We start from the raw sequence: 18,781 nt of genomic DNA, 5'->3' as shown, positions 1-18,781 counted from the left end.
AGGAAGAGCACCTTGGCTGAGCTGGTTGGTAATCGGGGCAGATATGTGTTTTTCAAGGTATGCTGTATGTCTAGTACCTGTTGTGAATCGATCTTACAAAGTAGTGGTAACCCTTGAAACTGACTTCAAAACTAAAACAAATTTTAAAACATCTTTGAAATGTAATACTAGTGTAATTCTTAGTTTATTTCAGTACTGTTTATACTGCATTCTGTTTTGGTTTTAATACAGTTTGCATACTATGAGGTACAGTATGTAGTATGCAACCATAAATGTCTCATTTACCAGTGTGGCTATTGAACATTTTGAATCCAATTTTGTGTCAAATATTTTGAACTTTTGGTCCTGTGATCCAATAACGAGGCAAGAAGCTCGGCATCGCCAAAGCTTGGCCCGGTTGAACATGCTTAATGTACGCTCTTGCATTACTGTGGTCGTAACAAACCTCAGTACTCTAGGGGGCATTAGAGTTACCTTGAAAATTCTGTGCCATTAAACTGGATGTGTCATTATTCAGGCAAGTTGCTATTCTGCAGATACTGTATATAGACTTCAACTCACTTGCTCAGCAATATTATCTTCAAACTGTTGCTCCACCATAACAGTAGTTAACTTGAAATTGAAAACTCACCATAGAAGCAGACAATCCACACTAATGTCCGCTATAGAGCCCCTTGCGGCAATTTTGTGAAAGCAACGTGTGCTTGCATTGTGTTATGAGTTGTGGTCTGACACATTTTGTTATGCATGAAGTCGAGCTTGCGTGGCTAGATGCATCTGCATTCACTCTCTTGTGTAGAGTATGTTTCGGTGTTAACTTTGCACAGAAAACTCCCATTATTCTTTTACATACTGCAGATCTTGATGCAATGCATAGATGTCTGAGAAATACTACCTATGTCAAGCCAGACAAATGTATAACCAGCTCTACTAGTCAGATTCTTTGGCTACAGCTAAACCTGTCCAACATGTCAAAGAAACAGTGGTCATGGTTCACTAAAGTACTGAAATCACACAGCAGCAAGAGGTAATTGTTTTGCCTACAAAGGTAATAATAATAATAATAATAATAATAATACCTCTACCGACTGCACTCCAGTGGGGCATCTAGAACAAAACTGGACTTACAGACTTTTCTTTTAACTTTATTTGGTGTGAAGAGTCATGCCAGCCAGTGTTAGTTGAATAGCTTCTTTTTGTGGATTCAGGATTCAGGACTACTGGATACGGTGCATGAAGATGTGCAGAATAACTGAAAATGCATATGCTTTCTCAAAAGGGACTAAATGGCATTTAAACATGGAAGCAGCAAAGGAAAAAGAAAGTTGGCATGTCACATGACCACATGTGAAGGAAAACACTGATGAGGCACTGAAAAAAAAGATGGAACCCACCTGAAAGTCTGTCACCAGATCTCTTCCCAGTGTTCCAATGGGTGAATCCCTTGACATGGACGTGATTGTGGACAGAAAGCTGCTGGATTCAGTGAGATTAGGCATGGGGGAGAGGTCATCGGCACGGTCCCTTAAGCCCTCCCTGAGGTGGTCCACTTTATCCATGAAAAGCTGGAGTTCTGTCCTGAAAGCCCTCATGCGGGAGTTGATGGAATCCAGCACCTGAGAGTTGGGTTTAGATTCAGTGGAGTCCCTGTCACCCCTGAACTCAGAACCCTCCACAAGATGATCCCCTCCCAAGACAACTAGGTGACCTTCCAGGATCAGAATGTCCGTATCCGTGATGAGCCTTTCCACCATTTTTCCAAGTTGTTCCGCTTCACGTCTGACATTGTTAAGTGCCTCCCGGTCTTCTCGTCTACGTTGCGCAAACCCGGCTGCTCCCAGGTCACCAAAATCTGAGGGTTTCTCGGCACTGGCGAATCCAGATGTAGAAGTCTTCTCAAACAAGTCATCTGAGTCACTTTCACCACCAACAGGTCCCTCCCGTTTGGGATGTAGCAACAGAAGCCTCGCTGTCTCCTCTTCATTTGGTTCCCTTCGCCCGGCATCACTGTCCGCATCACTATCACGTGGACTACTGGTCCGCATACCTAGGTGCGCCGCTAGGTCGCAACGCTGCATATTTGAGATTAGCACCCGGTTGTCGTACTGCAACTTCATCACTTTCCCGCTCAACTCATTAACCTGGAGTCTTGCAGCTTTCAACTCATCTTGTAGGGCACCTCCTCCTCCCATGATGCAATTACCTCCTCCACTACCATTGCCAGGTTTTAGTGACCCAACATTTCCACCTTCAGCCCCTTCTGACTCCCTGTCACCTTGGCTGCTAGGCCCGAATTTGAAGCGGTTGAGCTCGGAGGTCAACTGCTTGTTGTGGTCCTCAATCTCAGAGATGGAGCGCCGCAAAAGCTCTGCCTCCTCTTCCACAAATTGCAGGTGGCGCCGAAGTTCACTCGCAGATTCCAGTGCATCGCCACTGTACGGTGAGGTAGGAACACTAGAGAAAGGTTCACGGCCAAAGCAGTCTCTCTCGTATTGACATCGTAAGTCCTCGTTTTCTGCCCTGAGGCCACGGTTTTCCATCTCCAACTCTACGATCTTCCGGCCCAGGATGTTGGCCTCCTCCTCCACCAGTTTTAGCCGTAACCGTAACTCAGCTTCCCGGGTGGTGTGTGGGCCTCCACCTGTAACCTCTGCCAGGGGCAAAGGGCTGTCCACATCACCATATACCGATTTATACTTCTGCAACTCTTGTTCCAGTTCATCTATCTCGCGGCCCAATTTTGCCATCTTTTTTCGCATAATGCCAGATTCCTCCTTGGCAAACTGTAGCTGACATCGCAAGTCTGCACTGTCCTCCTTAAAAGATTAAGGTACAGCATTTAAGTACAGTATATAATAACTAGTTAGTAATCTTATCTGGCATTTGACTTCAATTTGTTGGCATTTTCACGTGCATATTGACCAAAGCAGCTCTACAAAGAATAGTGCCTTAAGGCCGATTTGTACTAATACAGCGTAGGCAACGCGTACCTACGGTGGTTATGGCATAGCCTATGTGCCTAAAATTTTAAAATGCACAAACACCAATACCCTAATCAGTTGGTGTTGACAAGTTTGAATATGTGCAAGTATGAAAGAGATTTGAGAGCATAAATGCATGAACCATTAATATGGTTTTTGTTCTTTGTGGACCTTGTCAACCACTGGTCTCTAGCTATGTCTCCATCCAAGTTTAATTTATGTGAAAAATCTGAATATTGCAAAAACAATTTGCAATGTGTTTAAGAGGACAAAATCGTCACTTCTGGTGCAAAATTGAAATTGGTGCAAAAAAGAAATACAAATAGAGGTTAAGTGTAATAAGTGTAGTGTAATAAATTACTTATGGTTTAGAGCATGAAGACAAAATGCGAAAGTATGTCAGACAGTTCTGGGAGGTAATAGTAGCCAATCATTTTGTTGACAGGATTTGGCATTTCAGAATAACCAGAGCAACATTTGAGATGCTATGCAATGATATTCTCATATATAATACAAATAGTACAGTGTCTCCTCTAGATTACACATTCTGGTGCAAAGAACAAGCGCATTTTATGATCACAGAACAAGGCCTGTGCATTGATCTGTGCTTGTATGTTCTCACCTGAGTAAAAGACTTCTTATCTTTGAAGCCTTCTCTGCTGACTCGTCTCCGCAATGGATTCTGAAAGACAAAAGGAGGCAAAGTTAAGAGGTTTAAAGAGGACCAGGCAAATGTGTGTCAATGATCTGAACATCTTAATTTCAGGAGCTTCACTGAAACATGGGAGCTTTAGAAAAACATTCAAAATGTCAGCATTGAGAGTGTTAAACCTGTTATTATGTGAATTACAGTTCAAATAAAAGGTAAAATACTTTGTCTTTTCATAGCTTAATACAGCATACAGAGACAGCTATAAGTAAGTGTGGCAGGGCGGAGGGCGGGGCCGGGTTGTGATTAAACACACCCAGTCCTTATCAGGCTAATTAAGCCTCCGAGAGGGATAAAGTCCGATGGCAGACGGTGGTGCGACGAGAGAGAGGAGAGAGAGATGAAAAAAAAAAACACGCTCGCCAGTTCTCCGATACACCGTCGCATGGTCCTCGATCACTTCTCCACCCTCTCAGGCGGTCAACAGCCACTTCTCCCCGGGCGGACCGGAGTCAGAATCACGACCCCCGGCGGTCAAAACGCCCCTCCGCGTTCTCGGTGACTCGTGGGGACACTCCTCCACCCCTGGCAGTGGCCATACTGCTCCAGGCAGTCAGGGAGACACTTCCCTCCTCCCCTCGCAGACGGCTTCCTTTGACCCCTCCGCGTTTCTGGGGGAAGTCAGGGCTCTCCTCCGCCCATGGCAGCGGCTCCATCGCTCCAGGCGGTCGGGGAGTCCAGTCCCCACTTGCCTCGCGGATGGCGGCTGTTCACCGTGTCCGGGCGGTCGGTCTACTCCCTCCCTCGGATGGCAGTGGCGCTCCCCTGGGTGGACAGCAGTGTCGAGGACTCTGCGACGGGCATCCCTCCTCCTTCCCGGGTTTCGGCACCTGTGTAATCAACTCAATGGAAAGGAGGAGGCGAGAACCGGCTTGGCAATATAAATAATAGTTTTAATAATAAACTTAAAAAGACACAAACACACACGACGGACATGTCCATAAAATATCTCTCTCTTGTCGCACCACTGTCTGCCATCGGCCTTTATCACTCTCAGTGGCTTAATTAGCCTGATAAGGGACCGGGTGTGTATAATCACAACCCGGCACCACCCTCCAACCTGCCACAGTAAGCTATTCATTTACATATATGCATTTGGCAGACGCTTTTATCCAAAGCGACTTACAGAGCCCGTATTACAGGGACAATCCCCCCGAAGCAACCTGGAGTTAAGTGCCATGCTCAAGGACACAATGGTGGTGGCTGTGGGGATCGAACCTGCAACCTTCTGATTACCAGTTCATAACTTGATTGCCTTTCAAAGTGTAAACACAGTGACAACTATAAAAACATTGTGTTTTTAAGCATTCCAACTTAGCAACACAGCTCGACCAGTGGCTTGACTTTGGGGTGAGCGTTATCCCTTACTTGTATCAAGTGTAAAAGAGCTTAAATTGTGCCCTGATTTCTGCTGGTCTATCTTGAGCAATATACTGAACTTAAATAGCTGCTGTTGATGGCTGTGTTAGCTTGAATCATTTATGGCCAGACAGATGGAAAGTGTGAGAGGGGCATATTCACACGAGAGAGGAGGGAACTTGAAACCTATTACTCATTTCCTTTCCTGAGAATTCTACAGAACTGTAACAGACTCATAGTGAGATAGTAAAAGTGACTAGCTACAACACCAAAACATAGCAGGAGATGACATGATGAAATGATGTAATTTTTAGGTGGGTGAATTTGCAATATGGTTGCAATTTACGTTCAGACCTCCTCCAATAAAGTCATCAGCACCACGCCATTGCTAAATAAACATAAATTAAACATCCAATGAAATGTATAGAAAAAGAAATAGCAAATATTCTTTGCTTAGGCAAGCATTGCTATTTCTATTGCTCATGCTAAGGGTTAGAGATTTGAACAACCCCCTTAACTCTACATATTGAATTTCTGTGTCTAACTACAACACAGTTTGTGCTACTGACATGAATACACCTCAAACATGTGGCTTGCTGAGGATAGGTTTGATAAGGGGGGGTGGGGGTTATCCCATAGACGTTCAATGTGTTTGTACAGAGGCAGGGAGAACATATGGATGGATATACTGTACACATCACAAAAGCTGAACACTCACAAGCAGATCAAGTTACATAAATGCATTAATGCATTAGTGGTCCATAAAACACTGTCACACTAATTCTCTCCTTCTCTCAATTCTGTTGAATTTCTCTTCCAAGCACGCAATATCAGAGTCTGCAATTAGATGAACTCTCCCAAGACTATTGGTCAATTATATGAGCTATGCTATCTATATAAATTGTATTCATCTATAATAAAATAAAAGATAAATAATAGTAAAAGTGTACAGTTGTATGACAACAATAATAAAGTCACAGTCTAACCACAGAAGACTAATCCTGGTGTCTGGCTTCCTACCAAATCAGATCAACCCTCGTCCTCCAATCCCACCTCACCCAGAAATGTAAGCGCAGCGTAGTTCTAGCGGGAAAACTAGCAACTGTTCATCATCACTCCATTAGCAGGGTAATTCCTAGCCAATCGCATGTAAACCATCGCTTTATAAGTCTGCTCACAATCACATTGGTGTTTCAGTGTGCTAACACGGCAACCTCCACCACCCCACCACCACCTGATGAGTCCTGTCCCGCACGGGGGTAGGCTCCTCGCCCCTGCCTCCTATCTCTGGCAGGCTATGACGGTTCCGACTACAACTCCCTCGGACCACCAGACGGGGCCTATGCCAAAGAGAGACATTACATTTCTGTTTTATATTCATCAAATAAATGGCATCTTAAACCTCACTCAAGCCTGTGTGTCTTCCCGATAGATGTATATAGGCCTGACGAAAACAGACCAAACCATCTTCTGCTTCAGTACCCTAAAACGGCATGCAGTCACCTGCCAACTGAACTACAAACACTTAAATAAGTGCACAGGGAGAACAAATAGATTATATGCAGGTACAATTAGAACCAAAACCATCGGAGAACCTTATGAAGTTCCATAAAGATCATATTATCTAGTGCTTCAGAAAACTAAGCATTCATAGGGTTCTCTGACACAGCTTAAGACCTATTCACACAAATATGTCTGTATATAAGCTATTAGTAGAGTTATGAATCAGAAGTATCCCTGGATGACAGAAAACAGCACTAAAATACACACAGACAGACATTAGCAATCAAAGACTCATGCATCAAATCTCATTGTGTACAGTGTGCCAAAACAGGAGAAACTGTATTGAGCGTAATGAAGGTTGAATGAACTGTGTGAACCTGCCCTGACAGAGCGACTGACGGTGCAGTTTTGTAGTGTGACTGAGCAGAGATCAAACTGAGATCGACTCAATGTCACATACACATTCATCCCTGTGCAAACAAAGAGCATCTGCTTCCTGACACACAACACAAACATACACAAGCCTGCCAGATCTTGTGCCTGTCGTCCAATCCACTTACTGTACAAAAATGTAATGTGGAAATACTATGGTACAGTGATGGCAATTCCAATAGTATTTTAATGTATACTTTGGTGCTGACAACACTTACAAATAAGTACCCCACAGTACCAAAAATATCATGGTACTACATCCAAAACATTATGGTACTACCATGGTATTTTGGTACTGTGAGGTTATTTTCTTTTAAGGAAACCAAATTCACAAACCATCATACTCAAAGAAAACCATGGCCATCATTATAGTGTCCAAAAAACATGGTAAATCCACATTTTTCCATAATATGTTTTTATGGTAATACCATGTTACTCTTTGTAAGGGTTATGTCAACTTTTTCATTTCTGAGAGCTCATTCTCTCAATTCGTCCACCATCTTGGATTTATTTTTCCACCAAGCTCATCACAGTGCAATATGGGATCGGCTACCTGGGGAAGGATACGTAATTCTAGGATCGCCTACTCGAGGAGGGATACTGTGATAGGGCAAAGGGCAGGGCTGGGTCGTTATTCTGCATGTACGCCCGGCCCCTAATCAGGCTAATCAAGCCTCAGAGAGGGATAAAGGCCGACTGGAAGCTGAGAGAATGTAAACAGACAATAAAAGAGAACATATAGTATCACAGTAAGATATTCGTCTAAAGTAGTTCACATTCAAATAAATTAATAAACAAATCAAGTATTTCACATTTTTACCAAATAGACACGACGAGGGCACTGTACAAGTGTAGAGGTGTTCCAAATTGGTCTTTCTTAGGGGCTGTTCACACTGAATTCATTATTGCATATGCCATCTTAGCTGTTTTTCAATAGTTTTTCCATGTAAACGTACACTAGACATACATCTTGGACCGTTGCGCCACGTCTTGTGCCACAGATTTCTTCAGCTACTACGTCAGTACATCAGTGACCACTGGACAATCTCAATGCTGATCGCTTTCGCGACAACGCGTCATGTGTTTTTTTCCGAATACGCCAATGAAACGATTTTGTGTGTTCGAGTCGCGCCATTCGCTTCTTCGCGCCACCGTCATTATTGTAACGTTCATTCTGAGACTAGGTTGGTAAATAACCTTTAATATGCTTCCCTTGTCTTGTTCCAAACCCCAATGTTTTTTTCTTTTGAGATATACCAAAGTTATTTTCCAATTAAAATCCTGGTTAAGTTTAGGGTTTGGGTAAGGGGTTAAACTCATTTGTCATTTATTATTCGCTATGAGAGTAAAAGGTGTACATTTTTGTCCGTGCCAACTTGTACAATTCCTTACTTGTACTATGACTTTTCAAAGGCCCTTAGAAGTCAGCTGCCTATGTAGGCGGCAAACGGCATAAGACAGAGCTTTTGTGTGTGTGTGGTATTTTTGTATTTGCCCCAACATCATTTATGTATGTTGAATAAAATCACTCACAGTGTTTCATTAAGTAGCTGTTTTGTCCTTGCAGAAGAAAGAGATTTGGAACGCATGTTTCCTGGTTTCAAGCTCATGACACAGCTGTGTGTTTTGGGTTAATAAATGAATGAAGGTTCGTTTCTTTAATGGAAAGTCAATATATGCCATCTCTGCTAACATTTCACATAACCTTGGATTCTTAAGATAACATAAACTTCTACACAATTTTTTTTCCTCAGGACTATACAATGTTCGTCTCATCTAGTTAAGAACTAAACAGCGGGAAAAAAAAAGGAAACAAACGTGACTCTCTGGGCCTTTGTAGCAATAATTGATTGAGATGTTTGTTTACAGCAACTATCCGTGTTCCCATGACGATGGCTGATTAACCGCTGTGTCCTGGTCGACTTCATCAGTGAACAACGGGCATGAATACAACTTTAATGAATACTAGCAGGGTGGCAAAGGCTGATTTTATTGCCGATATTTACATAAAATAATGTAAGGATCACAAATGTGATGTAAACAAATATTAAAAATATGCGTTCCTTTTAATTAAATGGGTTTATGGTATAAAAACCCATCAGATTTTATGATTAGGAGATTCCTAATGTTTGTAATTAGCTGCTAATGGCAGCAAAACACTTCACACAAGACACCCTTTTGAGATAAATGGGCAAATATACATGTCCAAACATTTTGATTAAGACTTGTAATAGGATTCTTAAAGAAGCTGATATGTTTATGAACAAACTCTCTTTGCTTTATTTGGAAAACTGTGGCTGTGAGACAACAGTCTTATTCCAAAACCCAGTGAGATATAAGCACAACATTATGCTGCTTCTTGTTTTTTTTTTCTGAGGCAGCATAGAATGCATTCTTCGCATGTAATGCAATTCCAGAGTTATGGAAGCTGGTTTCTGCCACGTTAAATAAAAATGATCTATATTTATTTTGAAATAGCGTGTCAATAGTATAAAAGATTGTATTAAATAGAAATGAGATACTAGCTAATAATAAATAGATAATGGGTCTGTCCCAACACCTAGTGAATGTCCTCCAGTGGTAGCATTTTAAGACATCACAGGAGCGCTCCAGACGTGAAGCTTATTCTAAAAGGTAAGTATCTTAATTTTGCTGACTCCAAAGATTTCTTGTTTTGTCTGAATTCTAAGGTAGCATCCTACGTATCCTTCCCCAAGTAGGTGATCCTAGAATAACATTTCCTTCCCAGAGCAGGCGATCCTAGAATAACATTTCCTTCCCCGAGCAGGCGATCCTAGAATTACGTTTTCTTCCCCGAGTAGGCGATCCTAGAATTACGTTTCCTTCCCCGAGTAGGCAATCCTAGAATAACGTATCCTTCCCCAAGTAGGTGATCCTAGAATTACGTATCCTTCGCAGAGTAGGTGATCCTAGAATTACGTTTCCTTCCCCAAGTAGGCGATCGTGGAATAACGTATCCTTCCCCGAGTAGGCGATATTAGAACTAGAATTAGGCGATCCTAGAATTACGTATCCTTCCCCGAGTAGGTGATCCTAGAATTACGTATCCTTCCCTGTGTAGGCGATCCTAGAATAACGTATCCTTCCCCGAGTAGGCAATCCTAGAATTATGTTTCCTTCCCCGAGTAGGCAATCCTAGAATTATGTTTCCTTCCCCGAGTAGGCGATCCTAGAATTATGTTTCCTTCCCCGAGTAGACGATCCTAGAATTATGTTTCCTTCCCCGAGTAGGCGATCCTAGAATTATGTTTCCTTCCCCGAGTAGGCGATCCTAGAATTACAGTATGTATCCTTGCCCAAGTAGGCGATCCTAGAATTATGTTTCCTTCCCCGAGTAGGCGATCCTAGAATTATGTTTCCTTACCCGAGTAGGCATTCCTAGAATGACGTATCCTTCCCCGAGTAGGCGATCCTAAAATAATGTTTCCTTCCCCGAGTAGACGATCCTAGAATTATGTTTCCTTCCCCGAGTAGGTGATCCTAGAATTATGTTTCCTTCCCCGAGTAGGCGATCCTAGAATAACGTATACTTGCCCAAGTAGGCAATCCTAGAATTATGTATCCTTCCCCAAGTAGGCGATCCTAAAATAATGTTTCCTTCCCTGAGTAGACGATCCTAGAATTATGTTTCCTTCCCCGAGTAGGTGATCCTAGAATTATGTTTCATTCCCCGAGTAGGCGATCCTAGAATAACGTATCCTTGCCCAAGTAGGTGATCCTAGAATTATGTTTCATTCCCCGAGTAGGCGATCCTAGAATAACGTATCCTTGCCCAAGTAGGCGATCCTAGAATTATGTTTCCTTCCCCGAGTAGGCGATCCTAGAATTATGTTTCCTTCCCCGAGTAGGCGATCCTAGAATTATGTTTCCTTACCCGAGTAGGCATTCCTAGAATGACGTATCCTTCCCCGAGTAGGCGATCCTAGAATTATGTTTCCTTACCTAAGTAGGCGATCCTAGAATTACGTATCCTTCCCCGAGTAGGTGATCCTAGAATTACGTATACTTCCCCGGGTAACCGATCCCATATTGCACTGTGATGAGCTCGGTGAGTGATGACGAAGTGAGAGAAATTTCCATTAAAAGACACTTACAATCCATGATTCAATACTAAAAAGTATAGATAAAAAACAGTTTAATATGATACAAAACCGACTATTTTACCCCAAATGTGTGTGCTGTGTTAATCAGATAGTAAGAGGGTTGCATCGTTTGTCTCACATCGCCTGTTTTGAAATCAGTTAAACGAGACTCCCATGTGCTGCACGTGAGGAGCGCCATTTGAACGATTCGCGGAGCTGCCGCCTTTGAGAGTGATCTCTCTCTTATGAGGCTGCATTTCTGTTAGGATGCAGCCATTGAAGACAGTTGCCTATGTAGGCAGGAGACAGCGAGGCAGCTCACTACGTTTTGGAACAGACTCATTATCTTAAAATAATAAGATACTATCTTACAATAGTATATATATATCTTACAAAGATATTACTGAAAAATGTATCAGATAATACCTTGAAATAATTTAATGCTAAATCAACTCAAAATAATGAGAATCTCAAAATAACAAGATACTATCTCAAAATAATGTGATGCTAAATCAAAATAACGAGATGACATTTTTTAAATAATGAGATACCAACTCAAAATAATGAAATAATCGCAAAATAACGAGATACCAAATAAAAATAATGTGATGCTAACTCAAAATAATTAAAAAATCTCAAAATAATGAGATACTAACCCAAAATAATGAGAAGACATTTTTAAAATAATGAGATACCAACTCCTGTCCAGGGTGTCCCCCGCCTTTCGCCCAATGTTAGCTGGGATAGGCTCCAGCCCCCCGCGACCCTGTACACAGGATAAGCGGTTGACGATGGATGGATGGATGGATGGATGGATGGATGGATGGAGATACCAACTCAAAATAATGAAATAATCGCAAAATATCGAGATACCAACTCAAAATAATGAGATACTATCTTAAAATAATGAGATAATATCTAAAAATAATGAGAATATCAAAATAATGAGATACCAACTCAAAATAATGAAATAACCGCAAAATAACGAGATACTATCTTACAATAATGAGATAATATCTAAAAATAATGAGAATATCAAAATAATGAGATAATCGCAAAATAATGAGATACCAACTCAAAATAATTAAATAATCGCAAAATAATGAGATACCAACTCAAAATAATGAAATAACCGCAAAATAACGAGATACTATCTTACAATAATGAGATAATATCTAAAAATAATGAGAATATCAAAATAATGAGATAATCGCAAAATAATGAGATACCAACTCAAAATAATTAGATAGTTGCAAAATAATGTGATGCTAACTCAAAATAATTAAAAAATCTCAAAATAATCAGATACTAAACCAAAATATTTAGATACTTTCTTAAAATAATTAGATACTAACTCAAAACAATTTAATAATCTCAAAATAACGAGAATATCAAAATAATAAGATAATCTTAAAGCAATGAGACACTATCCCAAAATAATCAGATACCAACTCAAAATAATGAGATACTATCTTAAAATTATGAGATAATTGCAAAATATTGAGATAATCGCAAAATAATGAGATACCAACTCGAAATAATGAGATAATATTAAAATAATGAGATTCTAACTTACAATAATATCTCTATCTCAAAATAATGACTGGAGTGCTGGATTTGTTTTTACAGAATGCATTGTGACACCCTCTGTGAAAATGTTCATCCAAAATGACAGACGAGGTAAAGGGAAATAATACTTAAGACTGAGAAGTATTGATAAAAATAGACAGTCAAATCACTCTCAAAGACAGAATAAAGCAAAAAAAATGATTCTGGTACTTTCCATCAAAAATACCCTTGTCTTTTTGCAGTTGCCACACATGCATCATGGACATTTTCTGTATTGGCCTCTCAATAAACAACATGAGCATCTTAAAAGCCTTGCTAAGGGTTCTGTGAGAGATCGAAAACATTGAGTGTAAAACCTGTTTGGAATGACATAATACTGTACTGCTATACTAGCAAAGTTGCAAACTGGAAAAAAGAGAAAGCAGCTCAATTGAAGACACTAAACCAGAACACTTTAAATCAGCTTAATACATGTACAGTATGTCTGAGATGAGAACATCATTATATTGCATAAAGTCCAAGTGAAACTTAACACAGTCATCAAAAAGTGATGATCACATTTCTATGAAATCTTCAAATGGATTCAGATTTCCAACAGATGGTGTTCACTCGACGTGATTTTACTTCTTTATTTTAAAAACGTGTTCTCCTAATTTAGTCCACTGCAATGCACGCTGGGATATGGAAATCCCCTGCTTGGTTGTACACAATGTAATTAAGGTGAGACCAAACACTAAAGAATACTAAAGAACTGTGTTATATTAACCTATTTTAATTAAGTTCATTGTGTTTAATTTCACTTGGATTTTCCGTAATATAATTCTGTTCTCATCTCAAACATACTGTACATGTATTAAGCTGCTTTCTCTTTTCTTCAGTGTATGCACGTTTAACCAGTCCTGCTCAACCCTCTCCGAGCGGGATTCGAACCGGCGTCAGCTAGCATGGGAAGTAGGCGCACTAACAAGGAGCCTAAAGGCTGCTACAGCCTCAAGCATCAGTCGCTAGTGCTCCTCTTAAGGCCAGGGGTGTGAGGTTTACAGGCTGGCCAGCTGGCTCCCTTTACCCATGAAAAACCCAAATGTCCAAATTAAATTTGCTATTATATATACTGTGTATTTACACTCACCTAACACTTTATTAGGAACACTATGGTCCTAATAAAGTGCCCGATGTGGTCCTCTACAGTTGTAGCCCATCTGCCTCAAGGTTCCACGTGTTGTGCATTCTGAGATGTTATTCTGCACACTACAACCATACAGAGGGGTTATCTGAGTTACTGTAGCCTTTCTGTCAGCTCGACCAGTCTGACCATTCTCCAATGACCTCCATCTCATCAACATGGTGGTTCCGTCCGCAGAACTGCCACTCACCGGATATTTTTTGTTTTTGGTGCCATTCTGAGTAAACTCTAGAGACTGTTGTGTGTGAAAATCCCAGGAGATCAGCAGTTACAGAAATACTCAAACCAGCCCGTCTGGCACCAACAATCATGTCATGGTCGAATTTTTTTTTTCCTCATTATGATGGTTGATGTGAACATTAAATGAAGCTCCTGACCCATATCCGCATGATTTTATGCATTGCACTGCTGCCACACGATTGGCTGATTAGATAATCACATGAATAAAGGTGTACAGGTGTACCTAATAAAGTTGCAGGTGAGTGTATATATATACAGGTGAAACTCGAAAAATTAGAATATCGTGCAAAAGTTCATTAATTTCAGTAATTCAACTTAAAAGGTGAAACTAATATATTATATAGACTCATTACACGCAAAGTAAGATATTTCAAGCCTTTATTTGATATCATTTTGATGATTATGGCTTACAGCTTATGAAAACCCCAAATTCAGAATCTCAGAAAATTAGAATATTACATGAAATCAATAAAAAAAAAAAGAGGATTTTAAATACAGAAATGTCGGCCCTCTGAAAAGTATAATCATGCACATGTACTCAGTACTTGGTTTGGGCCCCTTTTGCATTAATTACTGCCTCAATGCAGCGTGGCATGGATGCTATCAGCCTGTGGCACTGCTGAGGTGTTATGGAAGACCAAGATGCTTCAATAGCGGCCTTCAGCTCTTCTGCATTGTTTGGTCTCATGTCTCTCATCTTTCTCTTGGCAATGCCCCATAGATTCTCTATGGGGTTCAGGTCAGGCGAGTTTGCTGGCCAATCAAGCACAGTAATACCATGGTCATTGAACCAGGTTTTGGTACTTTTGGCAGTGTGGGCAGGTGCCAAGTCCTGCTGGAAAATGAAGTCAGCATCTCCATAAAGCTTGTCTGCTGAAGGAAGCATGAAGTGCTCTAAAATGTCCCGGTAGACGGCTGCGTTGACTCTGGACTTAATAAAGCACAGTGGACCAACACCAGCCGATGACATGGCTCCCCAAACCAACACAGACTGTGGAAACTTCACACTGGACTTCAAGCATCTTGGATTGTGTGCCTCTCCATTCTTCCTCCAGACTCTGGGACCTTGGTTTCCAAATGAGATGCAAAATTTGCTCTCATCAGAAAAGAGGACTTTGGACCACTGAGCAACAGACCAGTTCTTTTTTCTTTAGCCCAGGTAAGACGCTTTGACATTTGAAGCCCATGTCCAGGACCCGGCTGTGTGTGGTGGCTCTTGATGCAGTAACTCCAGCCTCAGTCCACTCCTTGTGAAGCTCCCCACACATTTGAATGGCCTTTTCCTGACAATCCTCTCCAGGCTACGGTCATCCCTGCTGCTTGTGCACCTTTTTCTTCCACACTTTTCCCTTCCACTTAACTTTCTATTAATGTGCCTTGATACAGCACTTTGAGAACATCCAACTTCTTTTGCAATTACCTTTTGAGGCTTTCCCTCCTTGTGGAGGGTGTCAATGATGGTTTTCTGCACAACTGTCAGGTCAGCAGTCTTCCCCATGATTGTGAATTCAACTGAACCAGACTGAGAGACCATTTAAAGGCTCAGGAATCCTTTGCAGGTGTTTAGCTGATTAGAGTGTGACACTTTGAGCCTACAATACTGAACCTTTTCACAATATTCTAATTTTCTGAGATTCTGAATTTGGGGTTTTCATAAGCTGTAAGCCATAATCATCAAAATTATATCAAATAAAGGCTTGAAATATCTTACTTTGCTTGTAATGAGTCTATATCATATATTAGTTTCACCTTTTAAGTTGAATTACTGAAATTAATGAACTTTTGCACGATATTCTAATTTTTCGAGTTTCACCTGTATATATAACTGGATTGCAAAAAAATTATTAGAACGTTTAGAATGCAAAATAACCATGATAACACGACATGTAATCATGTGACAAGTTCATATGACATCAGTGTAGCATACTAAGGTTTGACATTATATTTGGCACTTACACATACTACTATACAGTATACATACACTAGAATCCCATCCTGAACAGTCATTGGTTCTCAGTAACTGCTCTGATTTCATTAGCACTATAAATATAAAGATAAGACATGTCCGCTGTTGTCTGGAGACTCTAAGCTGTTAATCTCTTTCTGGTTTCCTGTCGGGAGAAGTCAAGGGACCTTGTGTGTAATATTGTCCCCACACGGGGTGCACACACACACACACACACACACACACACACACACACACACACACACACACACACACACACACACACACACACACACACACACCCAGAGGGCCTTTCTACTGTGGCTGTGAAGTGCAAAACAAAAAACATATCTAAAAACACAACGGCAAATCCAAAGACAAAATAACAATTCAGAAACACAAGGGTAGAATATCTACTCATTTCCTCACGACTGGTTCTCTGCCCACTTGAATGATTATTTCAAAATTCATTCCAAATGTCATTCAGTAAAACAGTGATGGGACACTTTATAACACAGAGAACAAAATCAGCAAGCTGGAAATGTTTAAGGTACCATGTTAGTCTGGTGTGTAAGGGACTGTCTAAAAATTCCAAAAATTGTGCTAAACGTTCACATTGGGGCCAGGGGAGTTCAGCAAGTTAAGACGTTGACTATCACCCCTGGAGTGTGCGAGTTCGAATCCCAGGGCGTGCTGAGTGACAAATTGGCCCGGTTGCTAGGGAGGGTAGAGTCACATGGGGTAACCTCCTCGTGGTCACTATAATGTGGTTTGCTTTCGGTGGGGTGCGTGGTGAGCTGTGCGTGGATGCCGCGGTGGATGCCGTAATGCCTCCACACGTGCTTTCTCTCCACGGTAAAGTGCTCAACAAGCCACGTGATAATTAACAGTCTCAGGAGCGGAGGCAACTGAGATTCATCCACCGCCACCTGGATTGAGGCGTGTCACTATGCTACCACGAGGACTTAGAGCACATTGGGAATTAGGAATTCCAAATTGGGAAAAAAAATAAAAAGGATTTCTAAAGGTTGCATTAGACTGCCGGCGTGATGGCTCACTTTCTACATTTGAAGCCAGCATGTCCAATTATGAGAAAAGTGTTCTCAATGTAGTAATCAGTGGGCGTTTCCAAACAGGATGGGCATTTCAGAACTATCCAATGAAAGCAGGGCATCTAAATGTAGTAATCAGTGGGCGTGTCCAAACAGGATGGGCGTTTCTGAAATATCCAATGAAAGCAAGGCATCTAAATGTAGTAATCAGTGGGCGTGTCCAAACAGGATGGGCGTTTCTGAAATATCCAATGAAAGCAGGGCATCTCAATGTAGTAATCAGTGGGCGTGTCCAAACAGGATGGACGTTTCTGAATTATCCAATGAAAGCAGGACATATCAATGTAGTAATCAGTGGCCGTGTCCAAACAGGATAGGCGTTTCTGAATTATCCAATGAAAGCAGGACATATCAATGTAGTAATCAGTGGGCGTTTCCAAACAGGATGGGCGTTTCTGAACTATGCAATGAAAGCAGGGCATCTCAATGTAGTAATCAGTGGGCGTTTCCAAATAGGATGGGCGTTTCTGAACTATGCAATGAAAGCAGGGCATCTCAATGTAGTAATCAGTGGGCGTTTCCAAACAGGATGGGCGTTTCTGAATTATCCAATGAAAGCAGCGCATAACAATGTAGTAATCAGTGGGCGTTTCCAAATAGGATGGGCGTTTCTGAACTATGCAATGAAAGCAGGGCATCTCAATGTAGTAATCAGTGGGCGTTTCCAAACAGGATAGGCGTTTCTGAATTATCCAATGAAAGCAGGACATATCAATGTAGTAATCAGTGGGCGTTTCCAAACAGGATGGGCGTTTCTGAACTATCCAATGAAAGCAGGGCATCTCAATGTAGTAATCAGTGGGCGTGTCCAAACAGGATGGGCGTTTCTGAATTATCCAATGAAAGCAGGACATATCAATGTAGTAATCAGTGGGCGTTTCCAAACAGGATGGGCGTTTCTGAACTATCCAATGAAAGCAGGGCATCTCAATGTAGTAATCAGTGGGCGTTTCCAAACAGGATGGGCGTTTCTGAACTATCCAATGAAAGCAGGACATATCAATGTAGTAATCAGTGAGCGGTTTGAAAATGCACAAAAATTGGAAAATATTTTATTTTATTTTGCCGAGACACAAGTCTTATTCAGCATGGACTGAGACCAGATACGAAACAAAAATTTCTACGGCATGGTCTTCTGGACATTGTTTTCAAAATAAAAGTCCTACATTCAATTAACTAATTTTGAAATTAATACGAACATGAATTAGTGTAAAAATAAAATAAAATATTTTAAATCAGATTCTTTTAGGATATCCCAAAATATTATGAAATATATATATAGCATATGCTATATAAAATACAAATAATTGAAGATTAATTTTAATATATGCTACATAGCTAAAGGTAAAACTGTATATCTTTTTATGCAGTCTATATGCAATTTGGAATAAAAGACAACTATGCTTGTGGATAGACAATCCTTTTTTACTCCAATAAACATATGTTTATTTGAGCGGTGAGGTGTCCAATGTTCCGCGCACTCTGATGACATCATCATAGGATTATTGTATCGCATATCACATTTTCCAGCAATTTATAGCATTTATCATTTTTCCTTCATATCGTGCAGCCTTACAAAGAAAAAATTATAATATTTTTTATTGTTTTCTTAATAGGTATATCAAATTAAAATGTTGCCAGTTAC

The 18,781-nt window shown here is 40.8% G+C and overlaps 1 protein-coding gene and 1 long non-coding RNA gene across 5 annotated transcripts in view; one reads left to right on the top strand and one right to left on the bottom strand.

Annotated features, from left to right (window-relative positions):
- LOC127644544 (uncharacterized) overlaps nucleotides 1-18,781 on the top strand; it is a 75,797-nt gene that overhangs the window by 34,917 nt on the left and 22,099 nt on the right. The window lies entirely within an intron of this gene.
- Nucleotides 1-18,781, bottom strand: part of LOC127644516 (microtubule cross-linking factor 1-like) — a 76,247-nt gene that overhangs the window by 38,176 nt on the left and 19,290 nt on the right. For all 4 annotated transcript variants that reach the window (XM_052127706.1, XM_052127709.1, XM_052127707.1 and 1 more), the window contains exons 4-5: nucleotides 3,604-3,663; nucleotides 1,395-2,816 (exon numbers count right to left, since the gene is read on the bottom strand). In XM_052127706.1, coding sequence (XP_051983666.1) covers nucleotides 1,395-2,816; nucleotides 3,604-3,663 — 1,482 coding nt within the window. The remainder of the gene's footprint in view (nucleotides 1-1,394; nucleotides 2,817-3,603; nucleotides 3,664-18,781) is intronic.

Source organism: Xyrauchen texanus, chromosome 6 (assembly GCF_025860055.1).
Source record: "Xyrauchen texanus isolate HMW12.3.18 chromosome 6, RBS_HiC_50CHRs, whole genome shotgun sequence".
In the NCBI taxonomy this organism is placed as follows: domain Eukaryota; kingdom Metazoa; phylum Chordata; class Actinopteri; order Cypriniformes; family Catostomidae; genus Xyrauchen; species Xyrauchen texanus.
The sequence above is the reverse complement of the archived record's forward strand: the minus strand, read 5'-3'. Positions and strand labels throughout refer to the sequence as shown.